The sequence below is a fragment of the Dermochelys coriacea genome, chromosome 11, assembly GCF_009764565.3.
Source record: "Dermochelys coriacea isolate rDerCor1 chromosome 11, rDerCor1.pri.v4, whole genome shotgun sequence".
Taxonomy (NCBI): Eukaryota; Metazoa; Chordata; order Testudines; family Dermochelyidae; genus Dermochelys; species Dermochelys coriacea.
Genome location: NC_050078.2, coordinates 42,883,629 through 42,906,791, shown reverse-complemented (window position 1 = coordinate 42,906,791; position 23,163 = coordinate 42,883,629). Strand labels below are relative to the sequence as shown.

The following is a 23,163-nucleotide window of genomic DNA, read 5'->3' as shown; positions in this document are numbered from 1 at the left end:
TATCAGAAAATGAATGATTGTTTGGTTATTTCATTTACCAAAGTCATTAAAGCAGATATTTATGAAGTCATTGGGAGGCGAACTATCTCCAGTTCAACAGGTTAATCATTAATATTTGGAGGATTTTCTTGTGATGCTGTATTAGGAGGAGCGCATCAGCAGACAGACATTTTAAATTGTTTTATTTAACTAAAACACCAACATTATGTATTCTGGATTTTTTTCTTCAACAGCAAACATATGATATATTAACAAAACAAGCATATGAATTTTTGAGTTTAGTTAAACATTCAAGTTTTTTAAAATCTGGTTTGTTTTTGTTAAAATTGTTTTTAACTAAAATAGTTAAATGAAATATTTTTTATAAAAAAAACAAAAATTAAATAGACTGTCAGCCTGGTCAACATGAGAAACTTAAAATATTGGCTTCTGCAGCTAACTCAGTTGTCTTCACCTTTATTTTCCTGTTCGTTCGTAATCTGGAAAAGAAAAACAAGCTTTCCTGCTTTTCAGTCCCAAACGATTTCTCAATTTGGAATAAACTAGTCCAAAGGAAGAAACTATTCTTTCTGCACCGGCAGAAGAAGCTACTGCTGTTAAAAATGAGATTATCACTTCTTCAACAGTCTCCGAATCCAAGTGCTTAAGTGACTTCCACTAGGTCACTGGTGTGACTTTCTTTAAAACATCATCAGCAAACATGTATTTCTTGAATGGTTCACCCTTAGCTCTGAAGTTTAATATCGTTGGCATTATGGAAGGATAATTGCTGGATGTCCATGTCATAGCCAACTCCTCTTCTTCAGCAGTTAAGGTTTGACCCTGGTACCGAGTATTGAGAATTTTTGCAAAAAAATGAGCTGGAGATATTGCTTGTCCCATTTGTTTTTTTTTTTTTTTAAATTCTTGTAATTTAACTCTGTCATTGCATAGTTCTCTTTTTAAGATCTCATTCAGTGCCTACCAAATTTCAACAGCATCAGCAATAAAACTGCTATTTCCCTGCATTTTGTGCAAGACTACAGAAATAGGCTTCAGGGGACTCGGCATGTGTTCAATGTTTCTCTGAAGCCCCATGTTGAGAACTTTGGCTGTGACAGCGCCATCTATTTTTCATGATTTTGTTCACAAACTGTCATCAGATTAGGCCAGTTCTTGATATAGTGCTGAAAATAGTCGACTACTGAGTTCCATCGCATGTCTTGTGAGAGAGTTAGCTTGGTTCTGCCCACTTTTTCAGAGATGCTGCTGCAAAGTTGTTGTTACGGAAGTATTTTGCAATTTCAACAACATTAGTCTTTATTTCTGGAACACTGAAATCTTTTTGGCTAGGAGGTGCATCAAATAAGCACTGCAACCTTATGGTATTAGCTTGGGACTCTCTTCTAGATTTCTTCTCATCTTGGATACATTTGTAGCAGTGTCTGTGACCAAGCTGCGTACTAAACATTTGAATTTTTTTTCACAGTTTGTTATAGCTTTTACTGTTGCGTCTTGTAAGTATTCTGTTGTGTGTGCATTTCCTGATGTATCAATTGTTTCTGAAGACATTCTCCTCTTCTATTGTGTCACAAGCACATACAACAGGATCATTGTAGACATTGCTCCACCCATCAAGACTCGGGTTAACAATTTTAACCCTCTAGACCTTTTGCACACTGCTCAATTTCTCTTCGTACACTTTATCCAGCAATTTGCCTATGACATCTGCTCTGTTGGGTGGACTGTATCCTGGTCTTAATGACTGAACCATGTTAATGAAGTGTGCGTTCTCAGTCATATGGAAAGGAGCTTGTTGCATAAACAAACGGGGCAGTTTTTCCATCAATTACCTCTTTTTGTAATCTGCTGGTTCTTATCACAAACTTATATATGATTGTTTCTAGATGATGGAGATTTTTTTTTCTTTTTGCTACAGGTGATATACTGTGGCTATGTGACATACATGATGTGACTGACACACTATCATTGGCAGAGAACTCTGAAATTATAGAAAATGATGGTGATCTTGAAGGTGGATAGCCTTCAGAATCCTGTATGTTGAGGATGGATTCTCCTAAACAAAATAAGTCAATGCAGTTATTTAATTATTATTACCATACTACTCATTTAGTATTTCTCATTGCATTCACTGACGCTCAGTACTACTTTAAAGGGTGAAATTGTAAAAGGAAAATCTGCCTATTTCAGCTATTTTTTTTATCACAACTGCATCTAAAATGATAGTACCACAGAGTAACAACTATATTTTTTGCTCAAACATGAGAATTCAAGAATAGTCCTGAAGGCAGTCCTTAAGAAAGAAGTATGAAATAAAAAAGTTTACCAACCTGAAGATCCTGCATGTTCAAATACATTCCTTTTATCATCTTCAATGCAGTCTTCCTGAGAAGGAACACTTTTCATGATGTTGTTTCATTGGGGCAACCAGGCCTTGCATTTATTTGTTGCATTTTGCACGCATGCCTGTCTTACTCACAGGTAGAGGAACTTCATTAAAATATTCCCAAACTGGGTCTCTCTTACAGCCTGCTGCCATTATAGGTTTTCCCTTCTAGTGAGAGAATGGTATGGTAGATCTCAAATCAGTGAAGGCTACCCTGAGAAAGAACTCAAGACTTCTGGAATATGCTGCTCAAACAGTTTCACTTTTGTTTCTACTGCCTGTCCCTCCCTTCTCACATTTATCTCCAGACTTCTTCTCCTTGTCCAGATCTATTCCTCCCCCAACAATCTTCTATTCATTGAACTTTTTGAAACTTTGCGCTTTTAGAGAGAGGTAAGGGATTGACTCTATGTACACAAATTTGCAGAGGGACAATAGGGTTGAAGTCTGTTGTTTCTCACTGCTATACATTTTTATTTATTTATTTATTTGTTTGTTTAGAAACATTTTTGCTGTTAACAGGCATGTTATCCTGGGAGACACAAATCCACAGTCTGAGACTCGCAAAACTAAGCATCTCTGATGGTATCTTTTAGACTGAGCACTGAGTCCCATTGGGTAGATAGAAAGATTAACCTAAATCTATACAGAAGCCCCTGGAACCCCATATGTTTGAGTCCCCAATAAATGAATTATTGGAACTCATTTACAAAACTTTTCTTAAACATTATATGAATACATTGTCTCATACTATAGAATTTGAATTTATAATCCCTATTCCATGATGAGATATCTTTGAGCTATAAAGTATCTTTAGATAGGTTTTTTTTTCCTCAAAAAGCATTTTATCAAAAAAATCTGATTTTTTTTTTTTAAAGCATTGATTTTTATCCACCCTGCTGGGACTAGAGAATAGGATACAGAGTCTTTCAGCTGCAGTTTGTCACTTTGCATCTGCACCAGGTATATGGGGACAAGAAATTGCTACCATCTGTTAGCTATTCAGTGGTCTACATATAATGAGCTTAGTTTGGCTTTCAATGGACTGATGTCCACATCCATGGTGGCAGTGTCTGCAGAGAAACCAAGAAATAAATAGACTGGACTACCATGTCATGCACGTGAGTGAGTCCTCTAAGTCTGTGTTGAGACACATTAACAGGGCAGTCTGAGGAATTTTGTGTTGCTGCTGCTGGTGGTCTACTCCTGTACACAAAGAGAGTACTTAATTCTCCAGAGGTATCAATCTGATGACAGTTGTGAGCAGTAAACACCCCTTAAATATTTTTTTTAAATAATCAAAACTTTTAGCTTTGTGTGAAAACTTGCAAAACTGTCCTAAAACTAGAAATATTTACTGTGTGTGGAAGATTTGTAAAGCAGTATACATTGCAGTACAGAACTCCCACAAAGATCTGACATCCCTCCCACCTCCCCCGCCCCGAAAACCAACAAACTTCACATAGAATTCTAGATGAAGTGAGCTGTAGCTCATGAAAGCTTATGCTCAGATAAATTTGTTCTTCTCTAAGGTGCCACCAAATACTCCTTTTCCTTTTGCGGATACAGACTAACACGGCTGCTACTCTGAATTCCAGAAGACTTGACTAAAATAAAATGTTGCTGTCCTGTAGTTGTGTTGCTTGTTGCACTGTTGTCACAGAGTTATGCGTGACTGCAAAGACTGATCATTTATACTGTTAGTTTTCTTTTTCTTTCAGAACTGTTTAGTGCTTTCAGAATAAAATTCTTATTATGAGTGGCTAATTAGGGGTTTACTGCTCCTCTGGCAAACATGCTGTTTTCCAATCCAGGCTACTCGAGTCTCCCCAAACTTTAAAATTCTGAGGTTGCAGCTTAATTGTACATTTATATAACATTTCAGGAGCTGCAATAGATGAGTTGCTTTATACCTTTTTGGCTTTAGCTTTTGACCTAACATAAAGAAACCATCTAATGTGCATGTTTCCATTTATTGGAGAGTTTGCTCAAGAAGATTTAAATGTGCTCAAAACAGAATTTAACTATCTGTTTGCATGCTGGCATCTTAATTTCTGTAGCAGGTGATGGAGGAAAGTTGCCTCTTTTGGACTTGGTTCTAATATGTGATCATCAAGTATGCATTGTCATATGTTCTGTGGGGGAAATGTCGCTGTGTATGTACACAGGATTTTGCATAGCCCATGGTAGTATGTGACCATATATTTCAAATCTGAGCTTCTTGGGACTTTTTCTGTGCCTTCAGCATAGAGTGTAACAAGAAATCTCTTTTCTGGTAGGGATCTAAAAAAAAAAATCCTATTTCCTTGAAGAATAAAACTTTTATTCTGTCAACTTCTTTGTTATTGCATCCCTATTTTTAATTGCAAACAATATAAAAACATAGCCCACTCCTTCTCCTCAATTTTTGGTAGGCAGGCTTTTTGTAATTGTTTTTGTTGCTGGTTTGCTAATGTGCATTTAGTCACTTACAAAACTATTACTGTGTATTGCAGCCCAAACATACCTGGAAAATTGGATTGTACAAATAATTCTCTTTCTCTCTTTTCTCACTCTTTCTCTTTCTCTTTCTCTTTGTGTGTGTGTGTGTGTGTGTGTTGGAGGCTGTGTGTGTGTTTTAATTAGTGACCTGTAATGTGGTGTTAAATTAACCGGAAAAACTGTGGCCATTTAACAGCACTTGCTTAAAAGGTAAAAAGCACAATTTAAAAAATATGCACTTACAGCTGAAGTTGTTTTTGGTTTTTGTTTTTTGTTTTTTAAGGAGTTGGCATGTCTGCACCTTACAATAGCAAACTACTTAAAAGAACCCCTTCAACATGAGCTCTAGTCAGTTTTAAAAATTAATCAAAAGTACCTGTGGTTATAATACAAAGTGCTTTCAAAATGCACCATGCAAACATACTTATTTTTGCCACCTAAACTTTCATTTATAATATGGTAGATGTTGTTCTTTTAACAATAAGTTTAAAAAAAAAAATCAAACGTAAGTTTAATGTATGTTTTTAAGTTAATGGTAACTACTTACATTTCATAGAGCCTTTTTATGATACCTGGAGGTGCTCTACAATAAGCTTGAAATTAGAAATCCGTCTTGCCACTAGTTACTTAGAAGCCAATGATACCAAATGTCTGCGTTTCTTGCACAGGAAAAGATATCAATAGGTTCAAAAGTACAACAAAGCAGTTTGCAAGCATGCACACAATTGGAGAATCTGTCTGACAGAATGTCAGACTTGGGCATCTAGAGCAAGTAATTTGTTGGAAGTGTGTGTGTGTGTGTGTGTGTGTGTGTATATGTATATGTATATTTATACATCTTGATTTTTAGTGAGGGTTTTGGCATAGTCCCACGTGACATTCTCATGAGCAAATTAGGGAAATGTGGGCTAGATGAAATTACTGTAAGGTGGGTGCACAACTGGTTGAAAGACCATACTCAAAGAATAGCTATCAGTGGTTTGCTGTCAAATTGGGAGAACATATCTAGTGGGGTCTCACAGAGTCAGTCCTGGGTCTGGAACTATTCAATATTGTCATTAGTAACTTTGATAATGGAGTAGAGTGTGTGCTTATGAAATTTGTGGATGACACCTAGCTGGGAGGAGTTGCAAGCACTTTGGATGACAGCATTAGAATTTGACATATTGACAAACGACTTTGACAAATTGGAGAATTGATCTGAAATCAACAAAATGAAATCCAATAAAGGTGAAGTGCAAAGTAATTCGCTTAGGAAGGAAAAATCAAATGCACCACTACAAAATGGGGAATAACTGGCTTGGTGGTAGTACTGCTGAAAAGCATCTGGGGTTTTAGTGGATCACAAATTGAATATGACAATGTGATGTATTTGCTAAAAGGCTAATATCTCTGGGGTATATTAACAAGAGTGTCATACATAAGACATGAAAGGTAACTGTCCCACTCTACTTGGTACTGTAAGGCCTCAGCTGGAGTACTGTGTCCAATTCTAGACCCTACATTTAAGGGCTGAACCAATTGGAGATTCCAGAGCAGAGCAACAAAAATGAGAAAAGGTTAGGAAAATATGACCTGTGAGGAAAGGCTAAAAAAACTGGGCATGTTCATGAGAAAAGAAGATTGAGGGGGAACCTGGTAAGTCTTCAAATATGTTAAGGGCTGTCTGTTATGGAGAACAATTGATCTCTTTATGTCCACAGCAGGTATAACAAGAAGCAATGGGCTTAATCTGCAGCCGGGAAGATTTAAATTAGATATTAGGAAAAATTTCTATCTATAAGAGTAGTTAACTCAGAAATAGGCTTCCAAGGGAGATTGTGGAATCTCCATCTCGTATTCATTCATTCACCAACACACATACAAAATGAGTACATACACAAGTCTTAGTGAACCTATTTCTCGCTTTCCTCTTCACCAAACCATAAAAACTTGAAGTTGCATGAATATGGAAGAATTAATAATAGAACATACAATTAAAATGCTTGCAAATCAGTAAGAATATGTTCTTTGATGCAGTGATATTGGCACCCTCTACTGCAGAGGCAGGAAAGCAAATCATTGTTAGACTGGCCTTTGGTATTTTTCAGTATTCAACTGGGACAGATAAACTAAGAATCTCTAAAGGTGTTGCAGTCTAATAATATGTTGACTTAGCAAATCCAGATGGTTTCTGGCTTCCATTATTAAAATATATAAATAGGGCATAACAGAGTCCTTATAACTTGCCCTTTAAACACTACTGATTACATAAGTACTGTGAGTAATGCTAAGTATGCTGAGTTAATAAGCTGTAAACAGAAATGAAGTGTTTTACCAGTGACTGAACAATGAGTCTTATAGGTGGTGTGTTCATTTAGAGCCAGAAAATCCTATTTTTTAAATTGCCTCCCCCCTTCTCAGCAATAGTCTGATCCTTTGACCATGAAGGTGCTAGTCTGTCCATAAAAATCAGACATCTCCCTCCCCTGACTGAGTCTCTCTGAACAGGAGGTTGTCACTATCCCTTATGAATGCCCTTTGCATGTTTTAAAGTCTTTTACTATTATAATCAATACTATTGAACAGTCAGGTTGGGGCTCCCGCTCTTTCCTCCGTACCTTAATTTCTCCAAATACTGCTTTGAAAGTAGATCCACACAAATGGGAGCTTCAGCCTACATTTGCAATCCCCTGCCTTCTGGATGGTTCTTGTTGTGGTTATTAGAAGCCGTCCCTTTTAGAGATACTAATTGACCTATATTATAACGTTTGCTTTCGCTAACCAAAGGGATAGCCTTGCAGACAGCTAGTTGTCTGCTGTGCCCTTGGGGCTAAAGAGATGGGGGTTCATGTAATTCGTAGATTTCTTGCAAAACTAATTCTGCTTTATATCAAATATGAAATGTGCAAATAGATTTTAATCCATCATATTTGGTATTAATTCATCTCTCTCAGCACTCCTTTCTGGCTAGCACATTAAATAGTACTAGCTAATTGCTGGGTGTCTTTTGTTGGCCTTTTCAGGTGGGACACGGGTAAAAAGGCTGCCAACAGAAACAAGGATTAATGTTTATTTCAGAAGGTGTAACTTTCCTGGACTTGTTGGGAGGGCACTAGGAAAGGGGTAAGATATAAGAATAAGTTATATCACAATATCCGTGAATGTTCATTACTGACCACTGGATCATCATGGTTTTATAACTTGGGAAACAAAATGTTGTTGATATGGCTGTTGTCAACTGTGGAGTGTAGTACAGGCCTTTTTTTTTTTTTTTTTTTAAATCCACTTGCTTCTTAGAAATGGGAAGCTTTACCAAGCAAGTTGAGGGACCAATTCCTTTAATGTCTGCAAAGTGGAATTGTAATTTACTTAAAATATATAAAGGGCTAGAGTTGTGCTGGTAACTTCCCAAATGTGAATGGATTAAAAGGACCTGATGTCTTTGTTCCGAGTGCCCCCATGACATTGCAAAACAGAAGTAGAACAAATTAAAAAAAACCTCTAATTGTTTTCATTGCTGCTGTAGGTAGTAGTCAAATTGTCAAGAGTTGTCAATTTATGCAGCTTCTTCTTGGTAAATTTATGAACAGCAGTGGAGGCACTCAGGGAGCTATTCACAAGGGAGGCTGAAGGGGGAAGGCAGATAAGAGTATCTGGCATTTTTCTCAGTCTTTGAACCCAGGAAAAAATTGGCAGGAGGTTGGTGGAAATGTAAAGTCGTGGAGCCTCTCCCCTCTGCCTTTCACAGCAGCTAAGAAGTTCTGAGGGGCTGCAGGGAGGGGAGAGAGAGCAAGCTTCTGGCTACTGCAGGGAGGTGCTGGCATTTCAAATATGACGCAGGCTGGTGTACAAGATGGCGCCACAGACAGCCCTCTCCCACTTGATTGCAGGGTTGGGCTTCTCACTGGGGTTGTGTCCCTGGATCTCATTTTTGGAGCTCCCAACCCTCCTTCTGGGTAGCAGGTCTAATCCTTCCATTAGCAGATGTCTAAAAGGTTTTCAAGTCCTAGGCCAGGTCTATATTAGGAGTGCTTTGCTGCAATAGCTATACTGCTATATTATACTATAGACTTTGACTGGCACAGCTGTGTCTGTCACAAATCATACCGCATCACACTGTGGCTGACATAGCTATGCCAGCAAAAGTTTGTAGGGTAGACCTGGCCCTAGTTAAGTGTCAGTTGCACCAATCTCTAATTTATCCCTGCTTTGGCTTACTAGGCCTGGTCTACACTTAATTAGTTTGACCTACCTGCATTGCTCAGGGATGTGAAAAATTTCACACCCTGTGTGTCAAAATTAGGTTCACTTAACCCCCGTTGTAGACAGAGCTAGGTTGTCAGAAGAATTCTTCTGTCAGTGTAGCTACCACCTCTTGGAGAGGTGGAGTAACTACATGGATGGAAACAACCCTTCCATCGATGTAGAAAGTGTCTACACTATGGCTACAGTGGTAGCGCAGCATATCCCAATAACTTGCACTTATTTCGCTGCTTTCATCCAAGGTTCTGAAAGTATTTTACTGCGCCCAGAAGTGCGCTAGGCATCTGCAGAACATATAAAAGCTACAGATGCTGCCCTGAAGATGTGACATAATAAAAGGGGTGGGAAGGATTGTTAAAGCTACAGTGTTTGTGAATCTTTAATTTAACAGCAGTCCTGTGAGGATACATATTGTACACCCTTTTTATTGATGTGTAGAGTGAGTCACAAGTGGCTAATGGCTTGATCTTTAGAATTCAATGAGAGCTATGTGTGCTCAGTACCTTTGAAGTGGGAGCCCTAGTGGTTTACTCAAGGCCACAAAACCAAATTGTTATCAATGGAAACAACCCTAAAATGCCTAAATCCCAGCTCCTGACCTGAGTAGTCCCCAGAACATGAACACTGCTTATTTGTTTTGCACTAATTTATCTTTTAATTTTATTATATAGGTGCCATAAAGGAACCATAAATACAGGATGATGAATTACACCTGTCATATACACTGGTTATATTTCAAAGAGATCTAAAAGACTTGTTAGAAGAAAAACAATTTACAAATTGGACTCTTACACAAACTGTGCTATTAATGTGCAGTGACTCTCCCATGATTGTAGAATGTGCGGCAAAACCAATTTCTTTTATCTGAAATGCTGAACAATCTACAATAGAGGGCATATGGTATTATTATTTTGGTGTTGTACAGCAATATTAGAAGGGATTCATTTTGAAACAGGGTTCTATCAGCTGGCCCTTGGGGTATTCATAGTATAGTAAAGCAACATGGGTTAATTAATCTATCATTTTCAATGCATATCTGTGGTCTAATGACAATTAACCATGCATTCTTTATATTTTCACTGTCATCTTATGCTAGTTGTAAGTATTCAACTGTTAATTAGGCTAATATGATTAATATGAAGAACATCTTTTTGTATATTTGAGAGACAATCATTCTTTTTTATATTTAATCATATATTTTTGTTAAAGTATTGTCAGTATCACTTTCCATTTCCTGTTTTCTAGTTGAAGCTTATATCAAACCACATACCCAGAATATCTCCAGTATATTTACTTAGTGGCTCCAATATCTCTTATGATGCTAAACCCTCTTGGGTTTATCTTCTGTGAAATCCGAAATGGCGAGATAATCGCAGTATGTCGCACAACAAAATGAAAATAGTGGGACTCGGGCTTCTTCGAGTGTTGCAGAACCCAATAGTATTCATGGTCTTCATAGGAATTGCCTCAAATTTTATTCTTGGCCAGAAGATTCCAGTGTATCTTGAAAACTTCCTTGATGGACTAGCCAGTTCATTTTCTGGCTCAGCACTCTTTACCTTGGACTCAGCATGGTGGGACAAATAAAAAAACTGACTAAGAATGCGTTGTTGCACTGATTCTTCTCATCACAGCTAAACTGTAAGTTTGATGTGTTTACTTTTGTATTTACATGTTCAGTATTTTTTGTATATTGCAACGTTTAGAAAGCATTAAATGGACAGTCATATTACTAATACTTATCCATATCTCTTACAACTAATATATTATTAAACAGATCTCATTTTTTAACAAGTTTACTTTTCATTCCAAACTGCTTGGTTAGTTTTTGCATTTTGCTTAGCTTAGACAATGAACTAAACTGGTGAGTTTTATTTGTTCCTATTTGCTTTTGAGTCATTTTAACTTCTTGTGCTGCAATGTTTAAATTCCCCAAATAATTTTGGATTAAATTTATTTTTAACCCACTTCTGTTCACATTAGACTGTAAAATTATTTATTTAAATCTAAATTTTGAGTATCAGTAGATGATAGTTTCCCCTTTAAAGTTAGCCAATTTGCCAGTGAAGTAATTTCTGCCATCGTTCTGCCCGATTAAAAAAAGATAAATGTGCTTATTGATGAACTGTGCACCTCTTTCTTGCTGTGAAGCTACAGTTCACATCACAGTATTACTGCTCTGTATAGTCAAAGAAATATACTTTATATGAAGAGGAGCTTAGATGTTGACAGAGTAAAAATAATTAACATGCATAATCCAGATCAGTGATAGTGAAGTTGTGAATTGGACACATGAAGGGATATGAAAGAAAATTAATTGATTGTTCATGCTATTTTTCGTTTAATACTAGGCCTATATACGTCTGTGTGGATTTTTGCTCCCGTTCCCTTTCCCTCACTCCCCCCCATCCAAAAAGATGCTGTCTTGACACAGCATTGTTAAGGGAAACTTTTTTTTCCCCCCTTGTTTGGAAATCATGTCTAATATTTCCCAACCTAGATGCCTAAAGATAGGCTCAGAGTTCTATATTTAGGGACTTCTGATGTTTGGTGACTAAATAGGAACGATTTACTGTGTAGTCCATGAATGCTGTTTCAGTTTTGCAAGAAGAACTGGGCTAAGATTCTTTGCTCACCTCACCACATAAAAGATTTTCCCACTTACACTAGATGCTTGCTGTTTGGCTTCTTACTTTAAGAAGGGACAGGGTACCCAAAATTGTTCAACTTGAATATTTGTAGCTTTGTTTTGTTCGCCACTGGACTCTTATAGCAAGCTGTCAAACATGCGTGATTGCCCACTTCTTCATTCTGCAGCCTGTGGAGTTTCCCCAGTTCTAATACAGATTGCCCCCAGGAGCAGCTGTCACTATATGGTATCTTTCCTTCAGATAGCAGAGCAAGTATATGTAGGCTTTCTCAGAGCCTACTGCAATTTTGCTGATCTATGGACTGTTTGGGAGATGACAAAGATGCTAAAACTAGCAGAACTCCCACTATATCTGTGACACAGTATCTCCAAATCATGCCAGGTAGCTAGATTGTTTTTCAGATGCTCCATCTGGCTGCCTGACATGTGGAAAGTGGTTTGTTTTTTTTTCTTCTGACTTGGTTATCTCAACCAAGATTCTGGACCAGATTCTGATCTCGGTTGTGCCGGTATAAAACTTGAATGGACTGGCCTGAAAACCAGAGTAAACTGTTTTTAAAGGATTTATATGGTGATTCTGAGATTGGAATCTACTTCTGTCTGTATTAGTTCTGTTGCAGTAATTTTAGCAGGTATCTAAACTTACTGTTGGATTTCTATTATATATTTATTTGAACATGATTTTGTGTATACATACCACTGTACCTAGGGAAGCAGTTACTGAAAGTGAGGTCCCTCTTTTCTTTGTATATTTAATACTGTTGTTCAGAGAAGCCTGAAATTTCGCCTTTTAAGGTGAAAGCAATGCAGGGAAATGTCACTTAAGAGAGTAATATGTATTCATTTTTTCTTTCCTTTTCAGACTGATGATGCCACTTTTCTGTAGAGAGATGGTGGAATTGTTGGACAAGAATGACAGCTTAGTCAACCACACCAGTTTATCAAACTATGCATTTCTCTATGGAGTCTTTCCAGCAGCACCTGGCGTGGCTATCTTTGCAAACCAGTTCAATATGGAAGTAGAGATTGTATGTGCCTGACATTAGCAACTCAGCACTAATTTTGATTTTAATTTTATTGATCAAATATTTTTAATACAAACTTTTGAGAAAGTTAGCTTTCATAATATAGACACATCTGGGTCTCTTGTGTTCTCTAGGGATCAAATATGAATTACAATTCAAATTAACAATTAAACCATGCAATTTTTTTTCTGCTTTCTGTTTCAAGTGTTCACATAACACAGTTTTTTTAAACCTAAGGTCCTATTCTTTAAACCTAAGGTCCTATAGAGCCTAGATTAAGAAAAATATGTGGACTGAAATAACTTAAAGCATAAGGAAAATTCTATATGCTCGTGTTTTGAAGCCAGTGAAATCACTGCTTTATCACTCACTTTATCACTTGCTTCAGTGGGAGCTGAATTAGGTCACTACTATGAGCTTTTGAAAATCCCACCTTGAGTGACTCTCCCCTTCATAGGCGCGACTTCTTCAGCGCAGCTGGGTGCTTGACCCCCCTCTACCCTGGCCCATCCCGACTCTACTCCTGCTCTGCCCTGGCCTGCCCCCTTCCAACCCCTTTCCAAAGTCCCTGGCCCAACTTGCCCCTATTCCAACCCCTTCCTCAAAGCCCCGCCCCAGTCCCACCTCTTCCCCGCCTCCTCCCCTGAGCATGCCATGTTCCCGCTTCTCCCCGCTCCATCTTGGAGCTTGCTACAGCTGTTTGGTGGCAGCAAGCGCTGGGAGGTGGCAAAGGAGTGGGGACACAGCATGCTCAGGGGAGGAAGTGGAGGAGGAGGTGAGGCGGGGTGGGGAGCTTGGCTACCGGTGAGTGGAGAGCACCTACTAATTTTTCCCGAGGGTGCTCCAGCCCCTGAGCACCCACAGAGTCGGCACCTATGATCCCCTTTGGTTAAACCTTATGATAAAAAACATGTAGTCTTATTTCTTATCCAGAGGACACTGCTCTACTTCACTATTGGATTTATTACAAATAACTCTTAAACAGAAGAGATGTTTATGAAGTGAGCCTAATGTTACAGGCATACATTCAGGGTGGAAAGTCCAAGTAGCCAGGGTGCATCATGTTTATTACCGGACCAACAAGTGGCTCTTATCCACAGCTTCCCATATAAATTATTCAAGATGCTGTGAGAGAGAGACTCTGGGGAATAGACAATATGTGGAGCTGCTTCGCCTTGAGTATGGGCACACGTTGATACTGATTTTTTAGCAGCATTTTGGAGAGGCATTTCACATAGTTCCAGAATCTGGCCCTATATACATATACATCTGTAACTGTTTGATTTTATTTTCAGTATTCCTTCTAGGCAAAATAATAAAACATTTATCATAATTTTTTAGAAGAATTACACAGATTTTTGCAAAAATATACAAGAAAGATACAATAACGAAGCATTGTAGGCTTAATTTTGTGTCTACCAATCTTGGCAGTGTCCCTTATTAGTCAGAGGGCTGGTGTGTGTGAATCTCTGCTGCTGCTGCTGTTGAATTCCGAAAGCGAGGAAGCCAGGGAAAACCAAAATATAAGTACATGTAAACACATCCAGGCTTTTTTTTCACCTTGAATTGTGTGACAGAAAATGCACATCTGCACAAATAAATGTTATTTGTTTAATGTAAAATATAAAGCTGGCATTGGAGGGCGAGACTAAGTTGTGACACTCTGCACTGTACTAGTTCACCCAGTCCTGTACTGGAGTCATCGGGATATCATGTGGAGAAGCACTGTTAATGAAAGAGAATTGGCAGGATATGAACGTGTTTTTGATTACGCTCATTACAAGATTGTTCATCTTATTCTAACTGTCTGCAAAAAATGGATATATTCCTACAATTCATAGCCCAAATCTGGTTGATCTTCTAACCATGCAATTACATTGACTTCAGTAGCATTCCATATGGTATTTAAGACCAGGGTAGAAATTGCCCATAGTATATTTCCTAAAACAGATAATTTAACTAGAAATTTGGATATCTTCTCTGCTTTCTCCTCTTGATTTCTGTTTGCAGATTACCTCAGGAATGGTGATAAGCACATTTGTTTCTGCTTCCTATCTTGTATGTTTCTGCTTGGTTATGACCATTCCATCTATGGATCCAACCCATTGGCATCTGCAATCCAAAATGTTAGCTTTGGATATAAGTATTGTCAGTCTAGTCTCCCTGGTAAGTACAAGGCACTGGTGAGACCTCACCTAGAATACTGTGTTCAGTTCTGGTCTCCCATGTTTAAAAAGGATGAATTCAAACTGGAGCAGGATACAGAGAAGGGCTACTAGGATGATCCGAGGAATGGAAAACTTGTCTTATGAAAGGAGACTTAAAGAGCTTGGCTTGTTTAGCCTAACTAAAAGAAGGTTGAGGGGAGATATGATTGCTCTCTATAAATATATCAGAGGGATAAATACAGGAGAGGGAGAGGAATTATTTAAGCTTAGCACCAATGTGGACACAAGAACAAATGGGTATAAACTGGCCACCAGGAAGTTTAGACTTGAAATCAGACGAAGGTTTTTAACCATCAGAGGAGTGAAGTTTTGGAATAGCCTTCCAAGGGAAGCAGTGGGGGCAAAAGATCTATCTGGCTTTAAGATTCTACTCGATAAGTTTATGGAGGAGATGGTATGATGGGATAATGGGATTTTGGTAAGTAATTGATCTTTAAATATTCAGGGTAAATAGGCCAAATCCCCTGAGATGGGATATTAGATGGATGGGATCTGAGTTACTATAGAAAATTCTTTCCTGGGTATCTGGCTGGTGAATCTTGCCCATATGCTCAGGGTTTAGCTGATTGCCATATTTGGGGTCGTGAAGGAATTTTCCTCCAGGGCAGATTGGAGAGGCCCTGGAGGTTTTTCGCCTTCCTCTGTAGCATGGGGCATGGTTGACTTGAGGGAGGCTTCTCTGCTCCTTGAAGTCTTTGAACCATGTTTTAAGGACTTCAATAGCTCAGACATGGGTGAGGTTTTCATAGGAGTGGGTGGGTGAGATTCTGTGGCCTGCGCTGTGCAGGAGGTCGGACTAGATGAATCAGAATGGTCCCTTCTGACCTTAGTATCTATGAATCTAAGTGGACCAGTAAGGTAGTGACAAACAACAAGTAGGTAATTGAAAGACAAAATTGTTATTTCATCACTCTTATTCTGTTGTAGGAGTTGGGAGGAGAGAAGGGAGAGAAGAGAGGCTTTCCGATGTAGGGTACATGGTCCACTGTAAAGCTAACATGACAGTAGTTGTAAAAAGGAAGGCTCGGTGGTAAGGGTATTAGCAAGAACTTTGGCGACCCAGGTTCAATTCCCTGCTCTTGTACAAAACCACCTGTGTGACTTGGGGCAAGCCATGTGGGTGCTCTGTGCCTCAGTTCCTGTCTGTAAAAATGAGGATAATTGCACTTCCCTTCCTGATGCGGGGTTTTGGGACAAATACGTTACAAATTGTGAGGTGCTTAAATACTAGCCATACACATCTGTGTGGATATTTTTGCCCACTCTTGCATCCAAAAAAGGTGCTGGCAGGGCTATTGAAGTAGCAAATAGATAGATAGAAAGTTAAAGCCGAGGCTCTCTCTGAGCTGAATGCCTCCAAGTCTTGGCTCGTGAGGCGGTAGCATGGAAGTTATGTAAGCATTAAAATGTTCGGGGAAATTCTTTTCCTAGGCAACCAACCTCTGGTTGCCTGGTCATCAAATAGGTTGTGACATCCCAGAATGCATCATTTGCCGTCATTACCATGCCCAAGGGTAGGTTTGTTTGTTTGTTTTGTTTGTTTTTTTTAATGTAAGTTAAAACATCCATGCTGAATGGTTCCCACAGCCTGATAAGCAGGGCCATTCAGCACAGTTTCTGAGTTTAACTCCATTTTTAGCTTTGGAGTTCATCTTTCCAGAAGCTATCTCAGACTTATATTTGCATTTTATGGCTTTTACCTATGTGTGTCAGAGTGCTTCTTTTTGATATTTCTAATCAAAGGCGGGAAAGTTATGTTGAGATATAAAATATGATGAAAAGTAAAGAAACTGGTGTGATTAACTGGTTAAATTCTTGTGTTGTAAGCAGCTGAATACTCCCTAAAGTTTTATTAATTTAAAGGAAAGAATAAGTGTCACGCAGTTTAAAAATAGAATTAAAAAAAAATGCATGTAAATTAGTCCTTCATAATAAGCAAAATTTTTCTCCTTACTGACTATCAATTTTGTGTAGGAAGATAGACTTCTCAATGTAGCTCATGGGTACCTTTTGAAGAAGTGTGAATGTTGTTAACCTGGATCATTAAGTATCTCAACAAAACCTTGGAAGAGTTGACAAAACAGAAGAATATAGAGTGGGGCACTGACTGTGACATTGAGGAGAAATGGAAGGACAGCCACAACTAGGACTTGCATCTTGGCAATCAGCAAGCCTTTGTGGGGATTGTAAGAGAGGAATGGGTAGAAGCTGTGTCTTAAACTAAAAAAAGAAAGAGAGAGAGCGTGCGCCAGATCCTCCTATCCTGAGCACCCATAAAGCGGCATGGGTGGCTCTTCAGCATTTTTTCCACCCCTTTGTTTGTGAGGGGCAAGCAGCCTCCAGCTTGATATGACATGATAGAGCAGCTTTAACTTGCCCCAGCAACAACAGTCCCCTAGAAGTCACACCATCCCAAGCACACAGAAGAACTGCACCGTAGCTATGCCTCCTATGGCAAAGGGACTGGGAGCAGGTGGCATAGAGTTGACTCTTCCAGCTTCGTTATCTAAAAACAAAAGGAAATGACTTGTTGGATATTTAATTCCGATATGTTAAGCCTGAGTGCTCATCTTAATTTTAAAAGTCCTAAATTGAATTCTTATTTCCTTTGTTTATTTCAGATCTGGTCTCTTATTGTTATTCTTTTGAGTAAGAAATATAAACAGCTTCCTCATATGCTGACAACAAACTTACTCATTGCTCAGGTCAGTACCATGTAGAATATAAAAATCTTTAGATACAAACTTTTTTTTTCCTGAGAAATCACTGTGTGGAAAGCTTACTTTATAGATATATGATGAAGGGAAAAAAGATCTAACACTTTCTAAATAGCTTCAGTTACTGTGCCTCAGCTTTTGTGTAGTAGATTGTATAGTATTTACTGTACAGAACAATCATTTATGATTCTGTTGGAATAAATGATTATAACATTAAAGTCTCTCTGATGGAACTGTTTTCAGAGTAGCATCCATGTTAGTCTGTATTCGCAAACAGAAAAGGAGTACTTGTGGCACCTTAGAGACTAACAAATTTATTAGAGCATAAGCTTTCGTGAGCTACAGCTCACTTCATTGGAATGCATCCTCTAAGGTGCCACAAGTACTCCTTTTCTTTCTGATAGAACTGTGTCTCAAACTGAGAAATTCAGAGGGAAAGCTCAGATTTGGAATACATTCTTTTCTCAATTTTATATGTGTAATTCTAAGTGATGTTAATCATATCTCTAAAAATAGCACATATCTTTTCATCCAAAATGCTTCCCAATCTACATATATATAAGCACCACTGAGATGAAGCCATCTTCATTTGGTTGCTGTCAGCCACTTGAGGACATCTAGTACACAGCAGATGGCCCAACAGTGAGAGGGAAATGTTGGCCAAGGACACCGGAGCAAAACCCTGTATTTGAGAAAAGAGCCATGGAATCTTTAAGGTCCAGACTTGACAGAAAAGATTTGGATTTATAAGTTCTCTGCTGCAAGACTTGCGTAAATGGAGTAAATTGCATGAGAATGCCACGTGTACTGAAAGAAAAGACAAGACTGAACCACCCTTTGCTCACTGGAATCTGTGTGTGCGCTTCTTTTTCCCCATGCTTTGCAAATGTTACTCTTGCCTATCCTATAGATATGATCATAAACATGCAGCATAAATTCATACAGTAGTTGCGGGACTTCTCTCAATACACATCTGTAATTCCCATTGATACAAGTAGGAGTGAGTTACATGTGCCTAGCATTGGGAGAAAAGACCACATAAGACCTTCTTCCCTGGAAATCAACTGCAAAACTCCCATTGAGTTCAGTGGGAGGATGATGGAGCCTGTTGTGTGCGTATGCAGCAGACCTTTTTTTTAAGTATAATATTGATAGAAATATGTAGTACACAATATTAAAACCAGCGAGGCTCCATTGACTATTATGGAGTCATCCTTTTCAAATATGATTTGTTTAAATTAGACACGTCTTTTTTTATAACTGCAAGTTAACTTCAACTGTAAAGGCTATTTTTCTTAATTTTGTATTAAAGTAATTTATCGGGGCCTCTTCACTACTAAGATTATCCTTGGATAGGTTGTGTCCCCAATGTGAATTATTTACCTGATAATTCTCCCAGATATCCAAACCTCTATCAACCTCAGGTTTTTTTCAGTGTCCCTAAAACACGTCAGACGAAAAGGGTGTGTAATGCATTTTATAGAATTTGTTTTTTGAACCCTCTTACTTCAGGTTTCTTTAACTCTGGAGTATGTTTGTTGTCAAAAATAGAAAATCCCTGAAAAACAAATGCTTATATCAGTGATGTAGCCTTAACTTTAAGAGTACTATTGCACTGCTTTAATGCTGTGAGAACTCATTTTTAAATATCTGAGAATTCATAAATTCAAACAAAATTCAGTTGTCTGGCTGCAGACAGTGGATTTTTGATAACTATTGTATCTGTGCTACACTATTTATTTTTCCCTTAATATTTTAATTTCAATATTAAAATGATTGCAGCTTCACTTTCCTTTCACAGGTTGTTGCCTGCATTGGAATGGTGATGTGGAATTTCATTATTAGAGAGAAACATCACTCTGCAGATTCTGGTGTTCATCTTGTTATACAGCTCACTTTATAGTACTTATTTGTGGACAGGTAAGTTGGAATGTGAATAACTTCTGCTTTCATGTGGTAAAAATAAGTATTGTAGTGTGCAATTAATGTTCTAGAGTAACTGATTGTACTCTGGAGAGTCATCTTTCTTCACATTATATGTTAATCGTTTATATAATACTATAAATGTGCACAGTTCTGTACAGTGGTAGGTCATTGCCAAACAGAAACACTGCCTGCACTGGGGAGCTTACAGTCTAAGGCCCTGATCCTGCAATTGGTAGCTTGTGGATATACTTGCTGTGCCTATGCAGAGCTCCATTGACTTGAGTGCAGTTCTGCATAGATGCAGCTGAACAAATTGCAGGAATATGCCTTAAAGGCAAAAGCAAACACAGAGTGAACAGTGGGGTGTAGCCTTTTAACATGTCATAAATTGTGGGGGGTTTTCTGTAGGTTCTTAGGGATGGAGACAGTGGCAGATTGCTGTATAATAGCAGAGCTTTGGGGAAGTTATGCTAGGCATATGAGGGGGCATGGAAGTGGACAAAACAGATCAAAAGAAGTGGAAGGAAATGAGGCAGGACACTTGGGTAGCCTAATGTGAGTGTGATGGGATGTACCAACCCTGCACGGGGCCAACAGGGCCTACCCAATCACTGTGGGTCCAAGAGGCCTTGCTCCTGCTGCGCATGCTCAAGGTGGAAGGGACAGATAAAAGGAGGCAGCCCAGCTCAGTTTGGCCTGGCTGAGGAGGAGGAAGGATGTGTGCTGCAGGCTCCTGCAGAGACGCCTATGACTCTCCAAACGGTGGGAACTGTGGACCCGGACTACGCTGTGGACGACCAGCCAACTGCGGAGACTGACTGGCACGCCGAGCTGCTGCCAGCTGGGGAAAGGCCCGAGATGCACCTTGCGGTAGAAAGGACCCAGGGATGTTCATAGAAGCTGATGCTTAAACTCTTAACAGGGAATTTGCCAGGGTTCCCTCCTTTTCCTTCCCCCTACCGCCCTACTTGCCAGTAGGTGTGGCTACTGCTTGTTTGCTCTGCCCTGCCCAGGTGCTACAGACTGATTATTTGTTAGCCTGCTATTACCTGCCTCAGCCAGGAGGCCCATGGGCCATAGTCTGTTGTCTACTTGGCCCCACCAGGGGTCCCAAGCCCTCCATGTTGTAATTACCTGATCTCACAGGGAGTCCCAATGATTGTGTGATGGGATGTACCAACCCCAAACTGGGTCAATGAGGGCTGCCTCACGCAACACACAGGATCCCCCGTGACAGTGAGGGTGACCATGTAGTTTCTTGAGTTTTCCTACATCATGTAGATTATGGGTTTTTAACTTTTCATTGGCCTTTGATGAGGAAACATGCACAGGCACAGACAAGGTTTCTTGTGAGGAAACTTTAGCTCGGTTTGAAATGGCCTCCCCCCACCCTATACTACTCAGTCATACATGTGTCTCACGACCAGTTTTAAGTGGGCATCCTCTTTGCATTTGCATTTCATTCACTCATACCCACATACAGTTAGCCCCATAAAGGCAAGGCATTTCCCAGTGGGAGTAGCTGGTTGAAAATCAAGCCCCTTATTTAGACACCTAATTATGGACTTAGGACCCCAGCTTTGGTTGACCATTTTTAAAAATCTTATCCACGGTTTTTCTCATAAATATGGAAGTATGTAGTTTGCTAACTTCCTGAGTTGTGAAGAACTGATAATAGAATTTGGAAGTCCAGCTCAAACATACTGTTGTGCATATGTAAAAAAGTAGAGTTTCTGATTATGTTTATATTTAGCTATATAAAATAGATCAATAATGAATCTATAATTGTTAGTGTTCAACTGGTCAATACGTTGATATAAACCTGCTACTAATGAGCAACTATAAAAACAAACTGCTCATGTCTAACGTTCTTATGACATCTACTAAATGTTATTAATCCATTAGAAACCATTTGTAAATGGAACCTTACTGTACAGTGAGCCCAAGTTTATTTAACATTTTAAATACCTATTTAGACTGTAACTTTTGAAGGTAAGAGTTTTTGTATAATTTTGTCATAGAAAAACTAGGGAAAAAAACATCGTAGCTTGTAACTTTTGACTAATATATGGAGTCGCTAGAAAGAAAAAAAAATCTTACCAGCTGTTGGATATTGGATACCAGTTGGTAGGTATCTAGACTCTTCAATTGTTACTTTTTTTTTTAAATGAAAAGTAATAAAGCAGACATTTCTGTTGTCTTCTTAGGTTTCCTCTCTCTGACTTTACCCTGTTAAAGAAAAGAGACGTATAAAGATCCCTGTTGGCTTTATCATCGTAGCTGGATGGGGGTAAGTTGGCAAAAGTTTCCTACAGAGTAAGTGGGAAAATGCAAACATATATTTTTCTTGACACAACTTTGTATTTTGCTGTTGCAGCATCCCAACACTTCTAGTGGGAATCTTACTAATAACTGGGGAACGTAATCCTGATTAGCATTGACTCAGCATTTTTTATGGAAAATATCAGGTATGAATGTTTCTCTTCACCCTTTGTGACACCTGCCTTTCACAGTATATTGTGAGAAACTGTTTGTTTTCTCTCTTTGCTTTACATGTAACTAAAGAGCTTTCTTCCAAGTACAGCTTCACAGTATGGCAATGCAAATACTAGGGATCAAATAGCCACTACTCAGCTTGGAGGACTGTGGTATTAAAATGTTTTTCTGTAACAAACAATTATGAAAGACTGTTTGAACAGGGGCCTTTTGGCAACACTGACAGAAAGCACGGACTGAATAGCTTGGAGTGATGATGGGTGGTAAATCCCTCAGCTCTAGGTCAGTGGTTCCCAAAACTTTTTACAAGGACAACCCACCAAACAGCATTTTGATTTATTTACTTTTTTAACCCACCCGGAGTTCCAAATTCATGGGGGGTGCAAAATCATAGGCAGCGTCCTTCTTTTCTCCTCCCCTGCTGCCTTGCCCTGCAAGAGACAGTGGCACCTCTGCCCCAGTGCTGCAACCTAATCCTAGCCTGATGCAGAAGGGGGGTAAAGTTATAGAATGAGCCACGCCCACTTTATAGTCCCCTGTAGCAATGGGCTCCTGTCCCATGAGACGGGACTTGGCTCCCCACTTCAGGGCATTGCTGCCTGTTGCACAGGGTTGCAGCATCCCTCAAGTTATTGTGAACTATTTAGAAAAGCGGACGTGCACAAGTCCATGGGGCCGGACGAATGCATCCGAGAGTGCTGAAGGAATTGGCGGCTGTGATTGGCAGAAGCCCTTGGCCATTATCTTTGAAAACTCGTGGCGACGGGGGAAGTCCCGGATGTACTGGAAAAAGGCTAATGTAGTGCCCATCTTTAAAAAGGGAAGAAGGAGGATCCTGGAACTACAGGCCATCAGCCTCACCTCAGTCCCTGGAGAAAAATCATGGAGCAGGTCCTCAAAGAATCAATCCTGAAGCACTTAGAGGAGAGGAAAGTGATCAGGAACAGTCAGCATGGATCACCAAGGGAAGGTCATGCCTGACTAATCTAATCGCCTTTTATGATGAGAT

General features: G+C 39.1%; 1 protein-coding gene across 1 annotated transcript in view; it reads left to right on the top strand.

The window, feature by feature from the left end:
* The window catches only part of GPR155 (G protein-coupled receptor 155), a 48,209-nt gene that overhangs the window by 10,580 nt on the left and 14,466 nt on the right, over nucleotides 1–23,163 (top strand). The window contains 14 exon segments of the mRNA XM_038422132.2: nucleotides 8,203–8,209; nucleotides 10,364–10,464; nucleotides 10,467–10,664; nucleotides 10,667–10,717; nucleotides 10,720–10,753; nucleotides 12,625–12,790; nucleotides 14,798–14,885; nucleotides 14,888–14,922; nucleotides 14,924–14,953; nucleotides 17,637–17,720; nucleotides 19,534–19,574; nucleotides 19,576–19,685; nucleotides 21,897–21,948; nucleotides 22,036–22,126. Of these exon segments, the coding sequence (XP_038278060.1) occupies nucleotides 8,203–8,209; nucleotides 10,364–10,464; nucleotides 10,467–10,664; nucleotides 10,667–10,717; nucleotides 10,720–10,753; nucleotides 12,625–12,790; nucleotides 14,798–14,885; nucleotides 14,888–14,922; nucleotides 14,924–14,953; nucleotides 17,637–17,720; nucleotides 19,534–19,574; nucleotides 19,576–19,685; nucleotides 21,897–21,948; nucleotides 22,036–22,126 (1,088 nt within the window).